The 22,740-nt window shown below is 47.8% G+C and overlaps 1 protein-coding gene and 2 pseudogenes across 1 annotated transcript; 1 reads left to right on the forward strand and 2 right to left on the reverse strand.

Moving 5' to 3' along the window:
- The first annotated feature begins 286 nt into the window (after positions 1-286).
- On the forward strand, positions 287-16,446 carry LOC123055980 (protein SDA1 homolog; annotated as a pseudogene).
- Positions 10,228-11,852, reverse strand: LOC123054718 (uncharacterized). The gene is made up of 2 exons (XM_044478550.1): positions 10,742-11,852; positions 10,228-10,562 (listed from the first exon to the last, which is right to left on the reverse strand). Exon 1 carries the CDS (start codon positions 11,513-11,515, stop codon positions 10,796-10,798), a length of 720 nt encoding a protein of 239 aa, XP_044334485.1. The 5' UTR covers positions 11,516-11,852; the 3' UTR covers positions 10,228-10,562; positions 10,742-10,795.
- LOC123056322 (uncharacterized) lies at positions 11,239-11,377 on the reverse strand (annotated as a pseudogene).
- Positions 16,447-22,740: the final 6,294 nt, after the last annotated feature.

Here is a 22,740-nt window from a genome sequence, read left to right on the forward strand (position 1 = left end):
TAAAATAAGAAAAACAAAGAAATTTGATGCAGATGAATGTTTCAAAGTAGATTGAAAACCCGCCTCCGTCCAAGAGCCGCGTACTGCAGTGTTAACAAAAAAAAGGAGCCGCGTAGTGTAGCAACTTCTAAACTAAATAAAATCAACTCTTAGACTAAAATCTGCGTGTGCTTTCCTTTCAGTGCCATAACCGGCACCAGTGTGGTACTGTACGGGCGGGTAGGCGCTCATTTCTTTGGCAAGGCACGACTTGCGCCGTGTGCGACGGTAGGTTGGCTCACAGCACATGGACCGGCTGGCTGCTTGGCGCGCCGACGTTTGTTTGTTCAACCGGTAAGAACTCCCTGTCGCAAAAAGAAGTAGTAGAAAAGGGAGGCTCGTTCGTTGGGCAATCATCAGTGACACGCCAAAAGCGCGGCACCGAACATCCAAGGAAAATGGCGCCCGTGTTTTCTAGACTTGAGAGGTTCTCTTCCTACCAAATCTCTCGTGAACGCTGTACTGACAGCAATGCCATGCATCAGTAAAGTAAAGCGGAAGCTCGCACCGGCCGGCAGGTAGGAATAGGATGGGAGCGCCCGTATTTATTTCCCTGTGTGGATCGTAAGCAAAGGCGGCACCACTGGGATGTCGAGCAGGTGGTCTGGACTGGGATATGTTTCATGTTTTCCCATTTGGCGAGGTGGACGCCACAGGCGACCGTCGGCCACCGGCCCGACTTGCGACCGGTGTGAGAAACGTTTGCCATGGCTTGGTTTCGGCGCTTGCTTGTTTCTCATGATTCCTATTTTTGTCTGGTTTTTTTTAACACAGTACAGACGCAAACATCCATATATATGCGCATACACTCACTCCTATGAATGCACACACGCACACTCTATCCTTATGAGCACCTCCGAGAGACTGAGCCGGCATATCATCTTGAGATTTTACGAAATCATCGTAGGCGCCTTGTAATCGACGGGAACATCTCCTCCCACTGAAAGCGCATCGCCGGAAATCCTGGAATAAATGCAGGATAAATACGAGCACCAGGACTTGACTCTGGTGGGCTGGGGATACCATTGTCCACCTAACCATCCAATCACAGGTTGGTACGCTCTATGTCTGGTTTCGATGCTCTAGGTTTGGTGCACAACCATAGCAGATATAAACAATAATATACGCCCGGAATACTTGAGTTGGTAGGTGGGCGCGTACATTTTTATTTGCTTGAGCACCGCACATTACTTGGCAATGGCAAGCTTGTCCTCGCCTCACTGTATATCGACACTGCATGCATTCGGAGCAACTATTTTAATATATACTACCACCACACATCCATAATAAGTGTTGCAGTTTTGAATAACCTCAGTTTAAAACTTGGGCACTTATTTTGAATAGGAGGGAGTATATCTTTGCACTGCACATGTACACAAGAGGACAGTCCATCAACTGGAATGGGGAAGAAAAGAACGGCACCCATATTAGTACATGAAATTCCTTGCAAAAACCCAAATTCTCCTCACTTTGCCATGTGATCTACAAAAACTAATACACAATACTGGAAGATAAATCAATCTCATTGCCATGTATACCGGTATAGTCAGAAAATAAGCCGGTATTAAAAATGAACTTTGTTGACATATGTATCAGAAAAACATCAGACATTAAGTTAGTTCTCTGGATACACTTATTTCAGAGAAAGACATCAAACAATTATCTACGTTATGTTAGTTTGCCGCAATGAGAGAAAACTAATCATAGTTAAACCAATGAATAGCATTGCAACGTATATGTGCTTGTACCATGTTCACAATATACCCGAGACTTCACCGAAGTTACTTTCTCAAACTTGAAAAGTTTTTTTTGATGTCCTAGAAGTGAACAATATATTGAGGATCAATAAGTGGTTGGGCATGCGGTTGCGTAGCCTAACGACCCGAGTTCAATTCCTACAATTGACAGGTGATGCACAGGGGTTTTCCCTTATTTATTGAGGATCAAGTTTGGTGTGTGGTCGAACCACTCATCAAAAAAATATGTTGATACTCATTTAAAAAAAATTCCGAGGACCATGTTTAACTTGGTAATTATACTAAAATGGCCGTATGCATCCCTAGTTGGTGCAGAGGCCGGGGAAGTGAAATTCTTCCCCAATTTTTTAAAGACGCGCGGCGCCGCCCCGCACCGGGGAGCCCCCGCCCTCCTCCTACAGCCTCGCCCCACCTCCGCTCCCCTCCGCCGCCGTCGCCCGGGGCGTCACAGGGCAAAGCCCTTGTGGCGTGGCGGCGGCGGTTTTCTCCTCGGACCCCGATCTGGTTGGGAGGCGGCGCTCCTTTCCGACCATATCGGCGGCGGTGGCGCAGATCGATGGCGGCATGGAAGTGGTGCGGCGGCGGCGGGGGAGGACGGCAACAGCAACGACGGATCTGGCCTTGACTCTTGTCGGGCTAATTCGTTGTGCTACCGATCTCAATCGCCGTCGGCGGTGCACTGCTCCTGGACTTGATCTGCAACACGAGGATGTCTGGGGCGCCGGCCCTAGGCTTGGTGGTGGTGGCCTTCTTCTTCGTCGGAGTTGGTCGGCCGACTGGCTGTGCTCACATGGTCATGCAGTGACCGGCGGCTTGGCCGGTCGGCGGCGGCGGAACTTGGCCGGTGGCAGCGGCAATGTTCTGTCTGGATCTCGGGGCGGCGGCCCTGGAGGGTGGTGGCCGGTGAAGCTAGGGCTTCCCGCGGCGGCATGGCGTGGTGCAGTCCCTGTCCAAGGTGGATCTGTGACGGCGATCTGCTACGGATTGGTTCGGATCAGAGACGGTGACGAGCGCGCGGGATCCTTCTCGGCGGCTCTCGCGGCTTGGCGAGGCGGGGTGGGAGCCCCTCCTAGGCTCCAGTGGTGGCACACTCAGGCAGTGGCCGGTGCGCCAGGGATCCCACGGTGGCACTGTTGCTGCGGTTGGTCGCCGTATCTAGGTGGCTGGATCTGGGGCTTTGAAGGCGGTCGAGACAGTGCACAGGTTGTTGGGTGGATTTCTTGGGACGGATCCGAGTGAAAACCTGGTCTTCGGTCAATGGCCGGAGCCGGTGATGACGATGCCCTTATCATCGTTTCCTTCATGAAGGCATCATCGAGGTGAAGCTCCCAACTCCACTCAATACCTCCGGGGGAAACCCTAGATCAGATGATCGGATGTTGGCGGCAATCATGTGTCGTAACCCCCTTGGGGGCGGCATTCTTGGAGGTGCACTCGGCTTCGCGGGACCAGCGGACGGCTTCTTTGGTGGAGCGGTGCTTCATCCATACATTGATGGCGACGGATCTTGACGGCGTGGCACAGTGCAGATTCGGAGTTCGATGTGGGAGGATGGACTCGCGCAGGAGGACGACGCTGTCTGGCGTCGTGGTGGCGTCGATGGCAGTGAGACTTGGCACGGTAGATGCAACGGTACAACTCTGAAGATGGACTTGTGGCAGGTGGCTGCGGCGGCCTCATACCCGGCAGGCGTCCTGGTTGAGAAGTGCGCCGGACTGATAGGTGCCCCATACCAGACAGGCGTCCTGGTTGGGACCTCAGGTCTTAGATGTTTAGGTTTGGTTACGATGTATGTTTGGTATTAGGCCCAGGCTATCAGTGCCCCTTCATCAATTGGATAGGTGTAGCGACAGTTGTTGCTTAGACGGTGGCTTCAGTCTTGCTGTTGTATGATTTTGTAAGGTTTTGTGAGAATAATTAATAAAGTGGCTGTATGCATCGCCCAGATGCAGAGGCCGGGGTCATCCTCCTTTTCAAAAAAGAAGAAGTGGACAATATATGTAATATGGCTCAGAGAGACATCGCGGTTGACACTAGTACTAAGCAAAGGAACAAATTTCTTAGTCAGGTAAATCTGTGTCGATGCTTGTTAACCAGTCAACCTAAAAGGCCTCGTTGGATTGTAGGATTTCATCGGAATAATGGAGGATTCAAATCTTAATGATCTTTTTCTACGAAAGCCCTTTGGATCATAGGATCAAGACTACCAAATTTCTATAGCCCCATTCCTCAGAAATATCAACATGAACTCAAACCTCATTTCCTTTTTCTTTTTAAAGTCCAATGCACTTTCACTTTATCTATCTTCTCAACCATCTAAAATTTATTGTGTTCATTCCCTGAGCATCATCCAAATGCACCTCGCACAAAATTCCATTGTTTCAAAATCTTAGGAATTCACATTACATGACATCTTAATCATGCTTTTCCATATGGAAAACGCTAGTGCTCATCCGACAGCTTACGCGTAGCACGTCGGCCACCTTCGAGGCCGCCGAACCTGAATTGATCTGACAGCTCACAACAACCCCATACCCATAGTCCAGGTTTGCAACACGGGCCTTGTTGCAACCCTTTTCGAGCGCAACACATGGAACAATGTAAATGGTTGGAAGCAATTCGAACGACCGCAACACTTTCATGTTGCAAAGCACCCTAGCACAACACGGTCCTTGTTGCAAAGGTTGCACGTGACCGGAGATCAAACGGTTCGACCAACTACAACAGTCAGGTGCATGTTGCTAAGCCCCCTAGCGCAACACGGTCCTTGTTGCAAAGGCTGCACATGCCGGGAGATCAGATGATTCAAACTATCACAACACGGTTTGTGTTGCAAAGCCCCCTTGCACAACACGGTCCTTGTTGCAAAAGCTGTGTATGATGGGATGGAAATGGTTTGAACGACTGCAACACAGTTCATGCTGCAAAGCCCCCTAGCGCAACACGGTCCTTGTTGCAAAGGCTGCACATGTCGGGAGATCAGATGATTCAAACTATCACAACACAGTTTGTGTTGCAAAGCCCCCTTGCACAACACGGTCCTTGTTGCAAAAGCTGCGTACGATGGGAGGGAAATGGCTTGAACGACTGCAACACAGTTCATGCTGCAAAGCCCCTAGCGAACAAGGTCCTTGTTGCAAAGGTTGCGGCTGAGTCGACGAGAGAACTGTTTTCTGGTGCGCCATCTAACAACTGCTGAGGGACCGACCCAATCGAATCATCACCCGGCCGACGCGTAGCATCCGCCTTTTCATATCCCAATGTTTTTGATTACTTCAATCAAAAGAAGCCTTTAACCTTTTTTTTTGAGGAACTAAAAAAGAAGCCTTTAACTTAGACATGGCCGTCCTGCAAAAAAAAAAAAACTTGGCATGGCCCAGCAAACCATCATAGTACTCGACAATAACCACCGAAGGCCCAAGCCCAGCTACCGCCTCATCACCCCTCCCTCTCACAACTCCCGCACGGCCTGCAAGGCTGCAATCGGCCATCGGTGTTCCTCTTCCGCCAGCAGGCGGCGCTGTCCTCGTCCTCCTCGGGCGGCGGCGGCGGTGACGGCGGAGAGACGGCCAAGGAGCTCGGCGACCTCGCGCTCTTCCTCGCCCACGTCGCGCCCTTCTACCCCAACGACCTCGCCGACCTGCCCGACCAGATCGGGGGCCTGCTCGACACTAACGCCCGCGCGCTGCCGTCCGGCCTCCGGGTGCACCTAGTGCAGGTGCTCATACTGCTGGTCAATCGGAAGGTGAACTCCTGTTCAATTCATTAGTTGCCTTCAGATGGAAAAAATTGTTTGGTATTGGTGGGCTAGAGGGGATGCTGAGCTATTGGTACGAATTATTGTTCAAATTCATTGATGTGGGGTCTGTTTGTCGCGGTCATTGTTTAGTTGAGATGGTTTTTCTGCTAGTACATTGGAAATATGTTCTGTTTCAGTTTTGTAGTGTCGGATTTACTATGTTTTGCTTCTTATAACCACACAGAAGATTTGTTCAAGTTGGTTACATTAGGATAGCAGCAAATTAGGCTGATGGGCTTTGCATTGTCCAGGAATTCATTTATTTATTTTGAATAAAAGGGGTTTCCCCCCGCTTCATTTTCATTCAAACGAGTCAATGAAGCCAAAAACTACACTGTTGGCAGCACTCGGGCTCAAGCCAAAATTACAATGCCTCTCTGCAATTTCCTCTCGCCCGCCAGATTCTTCATCTCCAGGCAATCCTCAGGAGTTATCTTCTTGCCTGATCAAGGAGTAAGAGACATCTCCGCAGTAGCACCGATTGATCGTCCATGCACAGGATTTTCCTTTGATGAATCATGACACTCACACGTCCCAGCAGATTTTGAATACTTGTCCACACCGTACCCTGGAAACAAATATCATTTCGCATCGTCCATAAGCTCCAGATAACAGCAACACAGGCTATATTGGCCACAGATTTCTTATTGTCATTACACCATAGATCAGCCAATTCAAACATACTACAGGGAATTTGAAAGTCGAAACCTAGGATACTACGATAGATCATCGTCCAGGAATTCATTCATACCTATACCGCGATAATGCAATGGCTGAAGCCTAGGATAAATCATCTCAACCGAAAGTTTTGGACTTTGTCCTGAACTGTAATCAGCACTGTTCCCAGAGTATATGGTCTTGGTTTTGTTCCTTCCTAATTTGATGTTCTATCAGCCCCATTAGGAAGTGTAACCGGACCGCGAGTCCGTGATTGTCTGGCTGTCATCTTTAAAATTTAAGGGCCTCTGGGTCGCAGTGGAGTTTCTAGAGGCGTTTTTTATTTGGTAATGGAGGAGGATAGAGAGTGGATTATTACCGAATGAAGAGCTTTTTTTCTTTGCCTTGTAGAGTTCAGTTTTGCAACCTCATATCATTGTAATCTTTTGATAATTAAATGTTTAGATTGTTGATCTGGAAGACACCATGGAGTTATTTATGGAGCTTCAAGTCATCGGAGACCGAGCAGTAAAAAAGCTTGCATTTTCACATATTGTACACAGCATCAGAAGGATGAATCAGAAGCACAAGAATGAAGCCAAGAATCGCAAACTGCAAGGCATCCTTTTTAAATTAGTACAGGTTTGCAACATCTTACACTTGGTTTGATAAGAACTATTGCGCTTAACATTGTAGCTGGTAAGCATACACTTGAGACCGTACCCGGTTCAGGGCGACGGTTGCATGTTATATAGGCAGGGGCGCGACTCCCTGATAGCGTACAAGTTGTTGAGATTGAGACTTGAGATACAAGGGATAAGCTACTTGGAGTACAAGGGATAAGCTGGAGAAGGAATATTGTTACAGAGAATAACTACCTAGCCTATCTACGGTTGCAAACCAGATTACCTAGCCGCACCACCTTGACCCATAGTAACGTTGTTTAACACCCTCCCTTAATCACAACTTGGTCAAGTTGAGATTACGCTTGAACTCCTCAAAACTTCTTGTGGGCAATGCTTTTATGAAGCCATCTGCAACCTGATCTCGTGAATGCACAAAGCGAATATCCAATTGTCTGTTTGCAACTCTTTCTCTGACAAAATGAAAGTCTATCTCGATGTGTTTTGTCCTTGCATGAAAAACTGGGTTACTAGACAAGTAAGTAGCACCCAGGTTGTCACACCATAAACATGGGACCTTAGTGTGCTTCACACCCAGCTCTCTCAACATGGACTGGACCTAGATAATCTCTGCAGTAGCATTTGCTAGTGCTTTATACTCAGCTTCAGTACTAGATCACGATACAGTAGCCTGTTTCTTTGCACACCATGATATTATATTTGGTCCAAAGAAAACTGCAAATCCACCAGTAGAGCGTCTGTCATCTATACACCCTGCCCAATCAGAGTCAGAAAAAGCACTGACAAGAGTTGGTGAAGATTTGCTGAATGTAAGACCAAGACTCATAGTATTTTTCACATATCTCACTATTCGTTTGGCAGCAGTCCAATGAACTGTGGTGGGTGCATGAAGAAATTGGCATACTTTGTTAACAGCAAAGGATATATCTGGCCTTGTTAAGGTGAGGTACTGAAGTGCTCCTACTAGACTTCTGTATCTAGTACTATCCTCTTGGTTCAAGAGATCTCCCTCTTCAAGTGACAATTTTTCTGTGCTAGATAAAGGGGTTGAGGAGGGTTTACACCCTTGCAAGCCAAATCTCCTTACCAAATCAGTAGCATACTTTTCCTGAGAGAGATGAAGACCATCTTTATTTTTCTTTACCTCAATCCCTAGGAAAAAATGTAAGTCTCCCAAATCTTTAAGAGCAAACTCAGCACTTAGGTCCTTCAACAATCTTGTCACTGCTTCATTAGATGAACTTGTGACAATAATATCATCAACATAGATAAGCACACATATAGATGTTTTCGACTTATTGTAGATGAATAGAGATGTATCAGACTTAGACGGAACAAAACCAAGTGCTTGCAATTTCTGACTGAGACGAGAGTACCATGCCCTGGGAGCTTGCTTCAGTCCATATAGAGCTTTGTCAAGCTTACACACATGGAAGGGTTTATCCTTGTTCTCAAAACCATGAGGTTGTTTCATGTATACTTCCTCTTCCAGAACACCATCAAGGAACACATTCTGCACATCTAGTTGTCTGAGACTCCATCCCCTGGAAACAGCAATAGACAGCACAAGACGAATAGTAGCAGCTTTAACTACAGGACTAAAAGTGTCCTCATAGTCTATACCATACCGCTGTTGCAACAAGTCTGGCTTTGTAGTGATCTATGGTTCCATCGGACTTTCTTTTGATCCTATAAACCCACTTGCAATCAATCAATTTTTTACCTTCCCGTGGAGAAACCAGATGCCACGTGTTATTTTTCTGAAGTGCCATGTATTCCTCTTCCATGGCCTTTTTCCAACGTGTATCACTGAGGGCTTCATCAAGAGTACTAGGTTCACTTGTGGTACACGCTAAACCAAACTTGGTTATCTGTTTATAATTAACTGGTTGAATTACTCCCTTCTGTAGCCGTGTACGAGGTTGAACAGACGAAGTAGTGTTGTTGGCGAGCGCAGAAGATCCAGCATCTGGACCCAGCAATCCCAAGGCAGATCCCCCTGGCGCTCCTAACGCGCCAGCCGCTGTATCAGCGGGATCTTCTGTGGCGATGGACGACGCTGGAGCTGGGGCAGTGGGCGCAGAAGATCCAGGCCGCGCCGATGGCACAAGCCTGACCGGATCGGCCTCGGATCGCAGGCCTGTCGTCAGCTGGGGCGAATCCGCGTCGGATCTCGCGCCCGACTGCTGGCGGCGTATGTAGTGGTGGGGTCCGCTCGCGGGCTAGCGGGCCGGAGGCTCCTGCCGCGTGGCCTTCGAGGATTGGCGCGGGCCGGACGCCGCATCTGGCCCAGTTGAGGCGAGCCGCGTGGCCGCCGCTGGATCGCTGCCGCCGCGCCTGGAAGGCGACACGGGATCTGGCGCGCTGTCGCCCTGCTGGGGCGCGGATCCCGTGACAGATTTGCTGCCACGTGCTGGAGCGCCGATCCCGATGAAGATTTGTCCCCCGCCGTGTGACACATAAAATGTGAAGCGTTTGGGGTGATTTCTTCACCGTTTTCTGTGATTCCTTCATCATTTTCTGCACCATTTTCATCTGCATCATCACAAGACTCAAGTGCACGGTTATGAGGATTAGTCAACATGTGATCTTTACAGTTATTTCCCCCTTGATCAAGACCGGTAAGACTAGATGGTAGAAGGAGAATTTCTTGGCGAAGTAGGGCACCGGCATTGGGATGAAGAGTGGCGAAGGGAAATTTTGTTTCATCAAAGATGACATCTTGTGAGATATAGACGCGTCCGGTTGGAACATCAAGGCACTTGACGCCTTTGTGTTGAGCACTATATTCAATGAACACACATTGTTTGGATCTAAAACTGAGTTTTCGATCATTGTAAGGGCGAAGATTGGGCCAACAAGTGCATCCAAACACACGAAGAGAAGTGTAGTCTGGTTTGGTATGGAGAAGCCTTTCAGTGGGAGTTTCATTGTTTATAACACGACTAGGTAGCATATTAATGATATGAACTGCAGTGAGAAAAGCCTCGTCCCAAAACTTTAAGGGCATGGAGGCACCAGCAAGAAGGGCAAAGCCAACTTCGACAATGTGTATGTGTTTGCGTTCAGCAGACCCATTCTGTTGATGGGCATGCGGACAAGACACATGATGAGAAATGCCAAGTTTTTGGATAAAAGAGTTGAGCTTCTCGTATACGCCACCCCAATCAGATTGGAGGGCTATGATTTTGGTGTCAAATTTTCTTTCAACTAAAGCTTGGAAATTGAGAAAAACTTGGCATACATTGGATCTTTTCTTAAGAAGATAGATCCAGGTAAATTTGCTATAGTCGTCAATGAAACTCACATAATATGTATGTCTACCAACAGAGGAGGGAGGGAGCGGGTCCCCACACATCAGAAAAAAATAAGCTGCAAAGGCTTGGTAGAAATACTTGTAGAAATAGGATAAGACAACTGATGACTTTTAGCTCTTTGGCAGGAATCACAAATTGTTTCAACATCACGCTCTCCAACATATGGGAGCTTATTTTTCCTAAGCAAACGCTCAACTAAAGAAAAAGATGCATGTCCTAATCGATCATGCCACTGTGTTGATGAGACTTTGGTGGCACTAAAAACTTGTTTATTGAGTCTTCTAATCTCCGGAATCAATGGGTAAAGCCCGCGAACACATCTACCTCGATATAGCACCTTCCTCGTGGCCTGATCCTTGATTAAAAAGAAGAAGGGGTGAAATTCAAGAAAGACATGATTATCAATGGCAATGCGATGAACGGAAAGAAGACTTTTGGAAGCACTAGGAACATGCAAAAAATTTCTGAGATGAATTTTTCTATGAGGGGTTTTAATAACAGAGTGACCAATGTGACCAATCTTCATACCTTCTCCACTAGCGGTGTGGATGTGATCTTGGCCACGGTACTTCTCGCGCACGGTCACTTTTTCCAGCTTGCCGGTGATGTGGTTTGTGGCTCCGCTGTCGACGTACCAGTTCGTGTCAACACCATATGAGGCTTCAGCCGCCCCGGCCACCTTTTCATCTTGGGACGATGCATCATAATCATCCTCAAATTGGTACCAGCAATCTTTTGCTGAGTGTCCCAGCTTGCCACAGATTTGGCACCTAACAGCGTCCGGGCGTGATTTATTGCTGTTGGAGGAGCTGGTGCGCCGACCCCTATTGTTGGTGGAGGAGGGTCGGCCGCCGCCGCGCGGGTTGCCTTTCTGGCCGCTGCTGTTGCCCCCACCATGGCCCTTGCCCTTGTTGCGAGGAGGTCCACGGTAACTGAGCCGCCACCGCCGCGGCCGCGTGTGGCGATGTTCGCCGAAGACTTGAAGCCGCCGCCGGTCCCTGCCCCTTGGAACAAAGCCACCCTTTGATCAAAGTTACTCATCTGAGCAAACAATTCATCAAGAGTGACCGGGATGGTGCGGGCGTCAAGGGCAGAGACCAACGGTTGGTAGTCCATGTCGAGGCCGTTGAGGATGTAGGAGATCAGCTCGTCATCCTCAAGTGGCCGCCCTGCCGCTGCAAGCTCGTCGGCGAGGGAGCGCATGTGCGCAAAGAACATGGCCACCAATTGTGTTCCCTTCTGCGGGTTCGTGAGGGCAGCGCGGATGTTGTTGATGCGGGACAGCGAGGTTGACGAGAACATCCTTGCCAACGCCGTCCAGAGCTCGTGTGCGTGGGTGATCGCGGTCACCTGTACGAGCACTTCTTTGGACAGATTATTCAGAAGATAACCCAGTACCTGCTGGTCTTCCCTGATCCAAAGTTGATGTAGAGAATTCGGGATGGTCTCCTTCTTGCCATCCTTGTCCTTGGAGACACGACCTTGGCTGGCTCCGGCATGCTCCCGTCCACGTACCCGAAGAAACCAGCACCGCGGAGTTGTGGCGTGATTTGGGTACGCCACAGGATGTAGTTGGTGCGGGTGAGGCGCTCGGTGACTTGGCCGGAGAGGGTAGGGTTGGAGGCGCTGGAGGAAGCCATGGCAGGAGGTTTCGGTGGAGGAGAGAAAACCTAGATGTGATGGAAGAGTTAGGCTCTGATTACCATGTGGGAAACGTCGTACCCGGTTCAGGGCGACGGTTGCATGTTATATAGGCAGGGGCGCGACTCCCTGATAGCGTACAGGTTGTTGAGATTGAGACTTGAGATACAAGGGATAAGCTACTTGGAGTACAAGGGATAAGCTGGAGAAGGAATATTGTTAAAGAGAATAACTACCTAGCCTATCTATGGTTGCAAACCAGATTACCTAGCCGCACCACCTTGACCCATAGTAACGTTGTTTAACAGAGACCATTTCCCACCTTATCTGATTATGTCCTGTTTCTCAGGGCGAGGAAGAGTCGAGAGCAAAGAGGGCTTTCACTATCCTATGTGATCTTCACCGTCGAAGGGTCTGGTTTGATGACCGCACAGCAAATGCTATATGCGATGCTTGTTTCCATCCTTCTTCGAGGTGCATTTTTGTAAGGAAATGTTGGTGTCTGCTGTTGGTTGCTTCCCATCTAAACAAGTGTATTCTACATGCAGGCTTATGTGACAGCTGCTATTTCATTGCTCATTGGGTATGAAACTGTTGAGCAAGAGGATGATAGTGATGCCAGCAGTGAAGATGAAGCAATTCAAAACCCAAATGTTATACTTAGTAAAGAGGATGTTTACAAGGTGATTTGGATGTTTCTGCATATTGGCGCTCTATTGATAGTATTTTAGATCTTATGGTTTCATTTGTCTCTTCTGATGCATTGTGTCTTTTCTTTATTTACTTTCTGCAGTCAAATCACAAGGGTACCTCTGCTAGTAAGAAAAGGAAGAAAGCTAAATTGGAGCGTGTAGTTCGTAGTATGAAAAGGCAACAACGTAAATCCAATGAGGAGACTGGCTCCAATTACTATTCGCCCCTTATGTATTTAAAGGATCCCCAGGTAGAGCAACATCATAAATTTTCAAGCTGTTGTCATTGTCACAATAAAATGAGATGCCACATCCACTTCTTGCTGTTGATGAGATAATCTTCTATTATGCTGAAACTCCTTTTGGGGCTCTTACAGGGTTTTGCAGAGAAACTCTTCTCTCGGCTACAGAAATGCAATGAACGATTTGAGGTTGGTCTTATTATTCCTATATCTAATATTCCTTCATGCTGCTGTACTGTTCTTTTGTATGTAGACACGGTTTACTCAGTTACACAGTGACCATTATCTACTATGCAAATATGTTCACTCATACTTCATGATGAACGTATTGTATCAATTTGGTGTCATAGATGTCTGTAATTTCTTATGTTGATGGTCAATCTTTGAAAGTTCGCTGACACAGATTGTAACATTACTTGTATTATGACTTGAGTAAGAACAACTCTCAAAGTAGGAGAATACGGACTTAAATCTCAATTATTAAATTGTGTACAGCAAGATCGGTTGGTCAGCTCACTAGGCGGTTAAAGGGTAATCTACATGGGTATAATTATTAGAAGTGTTCTCCGAAACCAAAAAAGGTTGCTTTAGATGATTGGTGTGAGCTAGTTTTCATCCAATGGTTAAGATTGTTAAATCCCGTTCTTCTGATTATTCGGCTTGTTCTGACTTGATATGCTATCATATCAACCTTTTCCACATTTAGTATGCGATTGCATGCTCTTCTGTAGCATAGGTTTCTGCCACTTTTTTTAGTAAACACGAACCATACAGTATAAAGGAAAACCATTGCATGTGCAGGTAAGGATGATGATGTTGAAGGTCATAGCAAGGACTATTGGGCTGCATCACTTGGTTTTGTTGAACTTCTATCCATATCTTCAAAGATATTTTAAAGTATGTTACTTAACTGAGAGTATGCCTAGCTTGCATCAGCCTTTGAAAAATTGCTAGTTTTATTCTATGCTGATATGGTCATAATATTTTTCACCCTTATGCAATGCAGCCTCATCAACGTGATGTCACCACTCAACTTGCTGCAGCAGTACAGGCTTGCCATGAGATGGTTAGACACTGCACTTTTCCTCTGTATTTGTAGCCAATGATGTTGCTTCTCTGGATATTTTTAAAATACAACAAAATTAATTTGTTTCGATTGCAGGTGCCTCCTGATGCTGTTGAACCGCTGTTCGAGCAGATAGTAAATCAATTTGTGCATGATCGTTCCCGTCCGGAGGTTTGCATGACTCGCTTATTCATCTTTTGTAATGTGTGTTCTCCTGACTAACATGAGCATATGTGTAACTAACTCACTCCTTTTAGGCTATGCTGTTGGCCTGAATGTTGTGAGAGAGATCTGCATGCGAATTCCATTGGTACTTAACTTGCTCTTCTCTGACATCTCAATTTGTGCATTTACATGGTTTGCAGTGCTACCTTAAATCACGACCTAGAATCATTATGCTGGTCATGTTGCATTGTTTGCTACCTTGTACCCTTGGGGAACACGTATGATTATACTATTGTGGTAGTTAAATCATAAATTTTGTTTGTAGACTTGTGGATGGTAGACTGAAAAGATTGTGATAGTTGTGTAACTCCAAGTTTTAAGCATAACTAAATGAAGATGTATAAATTTGGCTATACTTGACCATGCTTAGTTTATTTTGTTTTTGTACTATTCTACCATTATTGTCGATCTGATGTTTGGGAAGTTTCATTGATGCTGTTCTTTTTATGCATGTAAAATACACATGCAGTCTTGCATACCTTGTGTCCTAGTGCTCTCTGGATTCTAGAATGCACAGGAAGATAATCTTGGTTCGTTTACTCACCTAAGTTTCCTTGATTCTTTCTCTAAATCTGCAGACGATGAATGAGGATCTACTCCAAGACCTTGTTCTATATAAGAAGTCCCACGAGAAAGCTGTTTCTATTGCCGCTCGCTCACTTATCACATTATTCAGGGAGGTCAGATATTTTCTTGCAGATTCTATGTCTGTTTTGGCATTTACAGTTTTGTTTCACTTAGCTAAACCTACTTTTGTTCTGAATTCAGATCTGTCCTTCATTGTTAGTCAAGAAAGATCGTGGCCGTCCTATTGATCCAACTGCTCGGCCAAAAGCATTTGGAGAAACCACTATTGCTAGTGATGTGCCTGGAGCTGAGTTGCTAGATGGAGAGATGTCACCAGAAGGGGGTTCAGACGATGAGTCTGATGCTTTTGATTCTGATGACGAGTAAGTGTTGCCATCTGCGAGTGGTACCCGACAAAGTTTGGAGAGTTTATCAAACAAGCTTGATGCCAGTGAAGATCATGAAGATGAAGTATCTGGGGAACAAGATGATGCAGAGGAACTAGACGAGGATGATAGTGATGACGATATGGATGAACTAGATGACGACTCTGACGTGGATGGTGATACTGATGTGTCTGATGAGGATGAAGATGAGAAGCTCAATGACGATTCAGAGACAGAAGACTCGGACCCGGAGGTTCAAGACAGTGATGAGGAGGATAAATCAAAGGGTAGCAGATCCAAGGTGCAGAAGAGAAAGTTAAGTGATTATATTGGACAACTTGATGCTGCAGATGCAAGCCTTCGAGCTCTGAAGAAGTTAGCAGGAGCTAAGGAGGCCGAAGCCTCAACAGATGAAGCTGGCAGAATTTTCGGCGACGAAGATTTTAACCGCATAAAAGAGCTCAAGGTATGTGAATTTTGCATAGCTTCTCCACTTATGTTATACATTCATTCATTGTGTTTCAAGCTTAGAGTACCCACTCTTGTTAAAAATTAAAATTGCTGTTACGCGAACATTTTACTGAAAGTGTATGAGTTTCAGGCAGAGAAAGCAGCAAAGTTGGCTTTGGTTCAACATGGGCTCAGCAAGGGTGACACAAGATAAGCGACCTTCAAACTTCCTTCTACTGATGAGCTTAGCTTGAAGCGCATCGATCCATCGCAGCTCGCGGTATCCTCTCGCTCCCCGCACACAAAATCACATACATTTTATCTATATAAACTATTCTTCCCACCCACCACACGCGCAAAATCACATACGCTTGACCTATATAAACTATTTATGCAGACTCACGTCAAGAGAAAGATGACCGAGGAAGAGATATTAGAGATGGTGAAAGCTGGAAGGGAGGATAGAGGAAAATACCAAGCAAGAGCAGCTATTAAACAGAAAAAGGTAACCTGAGAACCTTATTCCCTTGTTTTACCCCTTGCTATTACATGTTCGTGGCTTGTGAAAATGTGATCTCGTGCCATTTCAGATACGTTATCGATGTCTTAGCTTTCTCTTCTGGGGATTCTTTTTTTAATCTTCTGTTATTTGTCTGATCAATTTCTTTTTAGTGTTTGTTAGACGGGTGGCTCGAGCAATAAGCAGAAACAGCACCAGAAGAGGATGCCTTTGGCGGCAAAGAGAGCAAAGGCAGCGCGTTCTCGCCAGGAGAAGAAGTCCAAAGCGAAGCACTCAGGAAAGCAGTTCAGGGAAAGGAAAGCCTGGAAATAACGAGGGCTCGTATTTTCTTCTTTGCAATTGTTGCCTGGACATTTTGACTGCCTTAAGGATATTGTGTCTGATATGTTTACATATGATATGCAGTTTACAGCAAGGCTGTTTTTTAGTTATTTGTTTTTTTTTTCTGGGAAAGAATGGAGCCTGTAGTTTCTTCTCGTTGGAGGATTTAGCCAACTAATTCTTGAATGTTTTTGCTCGACGAGTCCTCTGAATCCCGCTAATAGAACTGGCCTAAAAAATTACTAACCTCTGTTTAAGACGTTTTTGTAGTTCAATTTGAACTGTAAAACCGTCTTATATTTATGAACAGAGGGAGTGCATTACATAATACCGGTATATTTGAAACGAACATGACATGCACGAGGGGATGTCCAGAAATAACATGATTCGAGTGCGTTTCTCATTGGGCCTGCATGTGCAGCATTTTGGTGGAGGGAGGTGCACGTGTACGTCGTGTGATGTAGGGTGCAAACAGCCGCCAGCGCAAAACAAAGGGGCGTTGATTTTTATGTTGTTGCGGGGAAGGAATACATGTGATGAACGACGAGGATGTATGGGAAGAAAGAGACTAAATGTTTAGTAGGAAACTTTTGATTCACCCGGCTGAAAAGAGCCGCTGAGTTCGGGACGCAAAGTTATTGCTCCCGAGCACATTTGCAACCAGGTAAACAGTAACACTGAAAAACATTGAAAGAAAGTAAAAAAAAAATGATTTTTTTGGCAAACTTTGACAAATTATCTAAGTGCTTGCAAAATTTCATCGTGTAATCACATTTGTGAAAGCATTTTGGAGCACTGATTTTTTTTTTTGCCACGACTTCCACGCATGTGATTTCATCATGAAACTTTGCAAGCACATACAACATTTGTCAAAGTTTACCACAAAAAAAATTAGACATTTTTGAACTTTTTTTCAATGTTTTTTGGTGTTACTGCTCATCGCGAGCTGATGAGCTCGCGAGCAGAATGGGACTTCCGTTGAGTTCACGGCTTTTCTCCTCCCATCTTTCCCTCATCAGCTAGAATCGATAGGCGAAGACCTCCCATCTTTGACTCGTCCGATAGGATCGATAGGAAAGAGATCACTCCCATGGCCAACCACCGCGCTTCAAATCGGTAGGACTAACACTACTAGGGAAAAGCCTAGCAGCAGCGCGGGTTTTGGGTGTATCAGTAGCGCGGGTGCCCGCGCTACTGATACGGCGCCACAGCTAACTTGTAGCAGTAGCGCGTGTTGACACACGCTACTGCTATACATGGTTAGTTGTAGCGTGCGTTGCAGACAGCGCTGCTGCTAATTATCTGTAGCGGGTCTTATACCCCGCGCTACTGCTATTACTTTCAAAAACAAAAAAATCTCGATCCCGTGCGTGTTGTCAATGGCAGCAGTGGTTTGATCTAGCGACGGTTGGCGTCGCCGGAGGCATGACCGGACAGCGGAAGACCAGATCCAGCAGTGGCTGTTGGAGAGGGCCCGTTTCTATGGCAGAGCCAGGCCGCGGTGTGGGGCTCCTCTTCCCGACCATGCCAGATAGCTCCGGGTCGTCCATGGCGACGACCTGCACGGGCATGGACATGGGAGGGTGAGTCAAACCAGAGGGAGAGGGAGAAAAGGAAAACCGAGGGAGAGAGGAAGGTGATGGAGGGAGCAGCGGAGCTAGTCACCGGTGGTGAGGTGCTCCGGTGTGGTGGCGCGGGGCGGCGGCCTCCTGGACGTCGGTGGAAGACCGGCGAGCTCCTGGACGCCGGTGGCGCGAGGCGGCGGCCTCTTTCGGCCCCACGGAGGAGGAGGAGGGGCGCATGGGCAAGAGGTCCATGTGAGAGCATATGGAAAGTGAGAGGAGAGAGTGGCGGAAGAGAGGAGGGATTTGGGGGAGGAGATGGGGATTCGGCCGAGGATATGGCGACTTCACCTACCTCATACTTAGTAGTAGCGAGGGGGTATAAAACCGCGCTACTACTATCTGAAGAAAATATGCCCTAGAGGCAATAATAAAGTTATTATTTATTTCCTTATATCATGATAAATGTTTATTATTCATGCTAGAATTGTATTAACCAGAAACATGATACATGTGTGAACACATAGACAAACAGAGTGTCACTAGTATGCCTCTACTTGACTAGCTCGTTGATCAAAGATGGTTATGTTTCCTCGCCATAGACATGAGTTGTCATTTGATTAACGGGATCACATCATTAGGAGAATGATGTGATTGACTTGACCCATTCCGTTAGCTTAGCACTTGATCGTTTAGTATTCTGCTATTGCTTTCTTCATGACTTATACATGTTCCTATGACTATGAGATTATGCAACTCCCGTTTACCGGAGGAACACTTTGTGTGCTACCAAACGTCACAACGTAACTGGGTGATTATAAAGGTGCTCTACAGGTGTCTCGGAAGGTACTTGTTGGGTTGGCGTATTTCGAGATTAGGATTTGTCACTCCGATTGTCGGAGAGGTATCTCTGGGCCCTCTCGGTAATGCACATCACTATAAGCCTTGCAAGCAATGTGACTAATGAGTTAGTTGCGAGACGATGTATTACGGAACGAGTAAAGAGACTTGCCGGTAACGAAATTTAACTAGGTATTGAGATACCGACGATCGAATCTCGGGCAAGTAACATACCGATGACAAAGGGAACAACGTATGTTGTTATGCGGTTTGACCGATAAAAGATCTTCGTAGAATATGTGGGAGCCAATATGAGCATCCAGGTTCCGCTATTGGTTATTGACCGGAGACGTGTCTCGGTCATGTCTACATAGTTCTCGAACCCGTAGGGTCCGCACGCTTAACGTTCGGTGACGATTTATATTATGAGTTATGTGTTTTGATGTACCGAAGGTAGTTCGGAGTCCCGGATGAGATCAGGGACATGACGAGGAGTCTCGAAATGATCGAGACGTAAAGATCGATATATTGGACGACTATATTCGGACATCGGAAAGGTTCCGAGTGATTCGGGTATTTATCGGAGTACCGGAGAGTTACGGGAATTCGCCGGGGAGTATATGGGCCTTATTGGGCTTTAAGGGAAAGAGAGAGGAGAGGCTGCGCGCCCCCCCCAAGGCTGTGACGCCCCCGATTTGACCGTACACCAATCATGCACGCAAATGTGTACGATCAAGATCAGGGACTCACGGGAAGATATCACAACACAACTCTACAACATAAATAAGTCATACAAGCATCATAATACAAGCCAGGGGCCTCGAGGGCTCGAATACAATTGCTCGATCATAGACGAGTCAGCGGAAGCAACAATATCTGAGTACAGACATAAGTAAACAAGATTGCCTTAAGAAGGCTAGCACAAAAGTAGCAACGATCGAAAAGGCAGGGCCTCCTGCCTGGGACCACCAAACTACTCCTCGAAGCCGAACTCCATGTAGCATCATCCTCGGGATCTCTAGCTCCTGGACTCCAGCATCTGGTTGCGACAATCCGGTATAGAAAAAGGGAAAAGAGGGAGAAAAGCAACCGTGAGTACTCATCCAAAGTACCCGCAAGCAAGGAGCTACACTACATATGCATGGGTATATGTGTAAAGGGCCATATCAGTGGACTGAATTGCAGAATGCCAGAATAAGGGGGGATAGCTAGTCCTGTCGAAGACTACGCTTCTGGCAGCCTCCATCTTGCAGCATGTAGAAGAGAGTAGATTGAAATCCTCCAAGTAGCATCGCATAGCATAAACCTACCCGGCGATCCCCTCCTCGTCGCCCTGTTAGAGAGCGACCACCGGGTTATATCTGGCACTTGGAAGGGCGTGTTTTATTAAGTATCCAGTTCTAGTTGTCATAAGGTCAAGGTACAACTCCGGGTCGTCCTTTTACCGAGGGACACGGCTATTCGAATAGATAAACTTCCCTGCAGGGGTGCACCACATAACCCAACAGGCTCGATCCCATTTGGCCGGACACACTCTTCTGGGTCATGCCCGGCCTCGTAAGATCAACACGTCGCAGCCCCACCTAAGCACAACAGAGAGGTCAGCACGCCGGTCTAACCCTATGCGCGCAGGGGTCTGGGCCCATCGCCCTATGCACACCTGCACGTTGCGTACGCGGCCAGAAGCAGACCTAGCCTAGTGGCGTTCCAGTCCAATCCGGCGCGCGCCACTCAGTCGCTGACGTCACGAAGGCTTCGGCTGATACCACGACGCCGGGATACCCATAACTACTCCCGCGTAGATGGTTAGTGCGTATAGACCAAATGACCAGACTCAGATCAAATACCAAGAACTCGTTAAGCGTGTTATGGATCCGCGAACGCCGACCAGGGCCAGGCCCACCTCTCTCTTAGGTGGTCTCAACTTGCCCTGTCGCTCCGCCATAAAGTAACAGTCGGGGGCCGTCAGGAACCCAGGCCCACCTCTACCGGGATGGAGCCACCTGTCCTTTCAGCCCCCTCATCAGAATCACTTGCGGGTACTCAACGAGCCGACCCGACTTTAGTCACCACATGTGTCATGTATATAATGTATATAGTATATACCCGTGATCACCTCCCGAAGTGATCACGGCCCAGTAGTATAGCATGGCAGACGGACAAGAGTGTAGGGCGACTGATGGAACACTAGCACCCTATACTAAGCAGTAGGATAGCAGGTAAGGGTAACAATTGTAGCAACAATGGCAGGCTATGCATCAGGATAGGATTAACGGAAAGCAGTAACATGCTACGCTACTCTAATGCAAGCAGTATAGAGAAGAATAGGCGATATATGGTGATCAAGGGGGGGGGGCTTGCCTGGTTGCTCTGGCAAGAAGGAGGGGTCGTCAACTCCGTAGTCGAACTGGGCAGCAGCAGTGTCGGTCTCGTAGTCTACCGGAGAGAAGAGGGGGAAGAAACAGTAAATACAATGCAAACATAAACATGACGATGCGTGACATGACAATGAGCAGTGCTAGGTGTGTCCTAACGCGACAGTAGGTGGTACCGGCGAAGGGGGGGGAAGAACCGGGTAAGTATTCCCGATGTTTTGCGTTTTTGGACAGACGGACCGGAGGGGGAAAGTTGCGAGTTCGATATGTTAGGGAGGTGTGGTGGACGAACGGACTACGTATCCGGATTCGTCTCGTCGTTCTGAGCAACTTTCATGTAGAAAACATTTTCATCCGAGTTACGGTTTAAAAGATATGAATTTTCAAAGATTATTTGAATTTCTGGAATTATTTAATTAACAGAAAAGGGATATGACGTCAACATGACGTATGAGTGACGTCAGCAGTCAACAGTCCGGCTGACTGGTCAAAACTGACACGGGGGACCCACCTATCATAGACAGTGGGTTAAACAGAGTTCAAACTAATCTAAATTTAGTTAGTAAAACTACTGGGCCCACCTGTCAGTGACTGATCAGGTTTTAACTAATTAAGTTTATTTTTTAAAAGCGTTTGACTAACCTAATTAGGTGGTGGGGCCTATATGTCAGTGGCTGGGGAATAGTACCCCGCGTTGACCACGGTCAACGCAGTCAAACAGAGGCGCAGGGCCCCACTGTCAGCGGCACTGGGCGGGCCCCACGCCACGCCAGGTCAGGGCCGGCGCCGGAGGAGCTCCGGCGACCAAATCAAAGGCGGCCCCTCGCCGGAGTTGGCCGGAATCGCGCTACAAGTGACCATTTGGCCCGGGGTTTGGCCCTACGGGACGCGCACGTCGCGCCGCGTCAGATGTGGGCAGTGGCAGGAGCGGAGACGGCCGGAATCGGGCGGGGCGTCGACGGGCGGCGGCAGCCGGAGTTGGGCAAGCACGGGATCGACTCTACGGGCGCTAATGCGATGGACTGGCGGCACGGGCGGTATCGGGGCGATGCACTGAGCACGACCGAGTGCTTGCCCGGCCCTGAAACGAACGGCAGCAGCAGCGACGATGACCGCAGTGGCGGCGAGGTTCGGCAATGGCGGGGAAACGAAGCTAGGGGCGCGCAGGGAAAACGGGGAGAGAGGGGAGGTGTGCGAGCTCACAGTGGTCGCAGAGGAGGGGTGGCGAGGTCTGGGGCGCTGTGTAGCTCGTGAATCGACGGCGAGGTTGTGCGACGGCGGACAGGGAAGAAGATGAAGCAGGCGTCGTCGATGGGGCCTCCCGTCTTCGATCTAGCACCGTAGTCCACGTAGGGGGGGCACGCACTTCCTCCTGGACAGGCCGGTGCAGCTGGAGGCGGCCGGGGGGCGGGGGGCGGTGGTTCGCGTTGGCGAGCTCCGGCTTGGGCGTTCGGCGAGCTGGGAGGAGCAGGGAGAGTGGAAGAGAGCGAGGCAGATCTGGACGAGGTGAGAGGGGGGTATCGGGCGGCTAGGGTTCCAGGGGAAGGAGAGTGGGAGCCGGGGGTTCTTATCCACTCGCCGGCGCCAGCGAGCTGGTCCGGCGGGGCTCCTCCCCTGTAGCGACGTGCCTGAGGAACAGG

Source organism: Triticum aestivum, chromosome 2D (assembly GCF_018294505.1).
Source record: "Triticum aestivum cultivar Chinese Spring chromosome 2D, IWGSC CS RefSeq v2.1, whole genome shotgun sequence".
Lineage (NCBI taxonomy): Eukaryota > Viridiplantae > Streptophyta > Magnoliopsida > Poales > Poaceae > Triticum > Triticum aestivum.

Excerpts from the sequence above, each read along its gene's own strand:
- LOC123054718 (XM_044478550.1), bottom strand. The coding sequence starts at position 11,515 with ATGTTCTCGTCAACCTCGCTGTCCCGCATCAACAACATCCGCGCTGCC.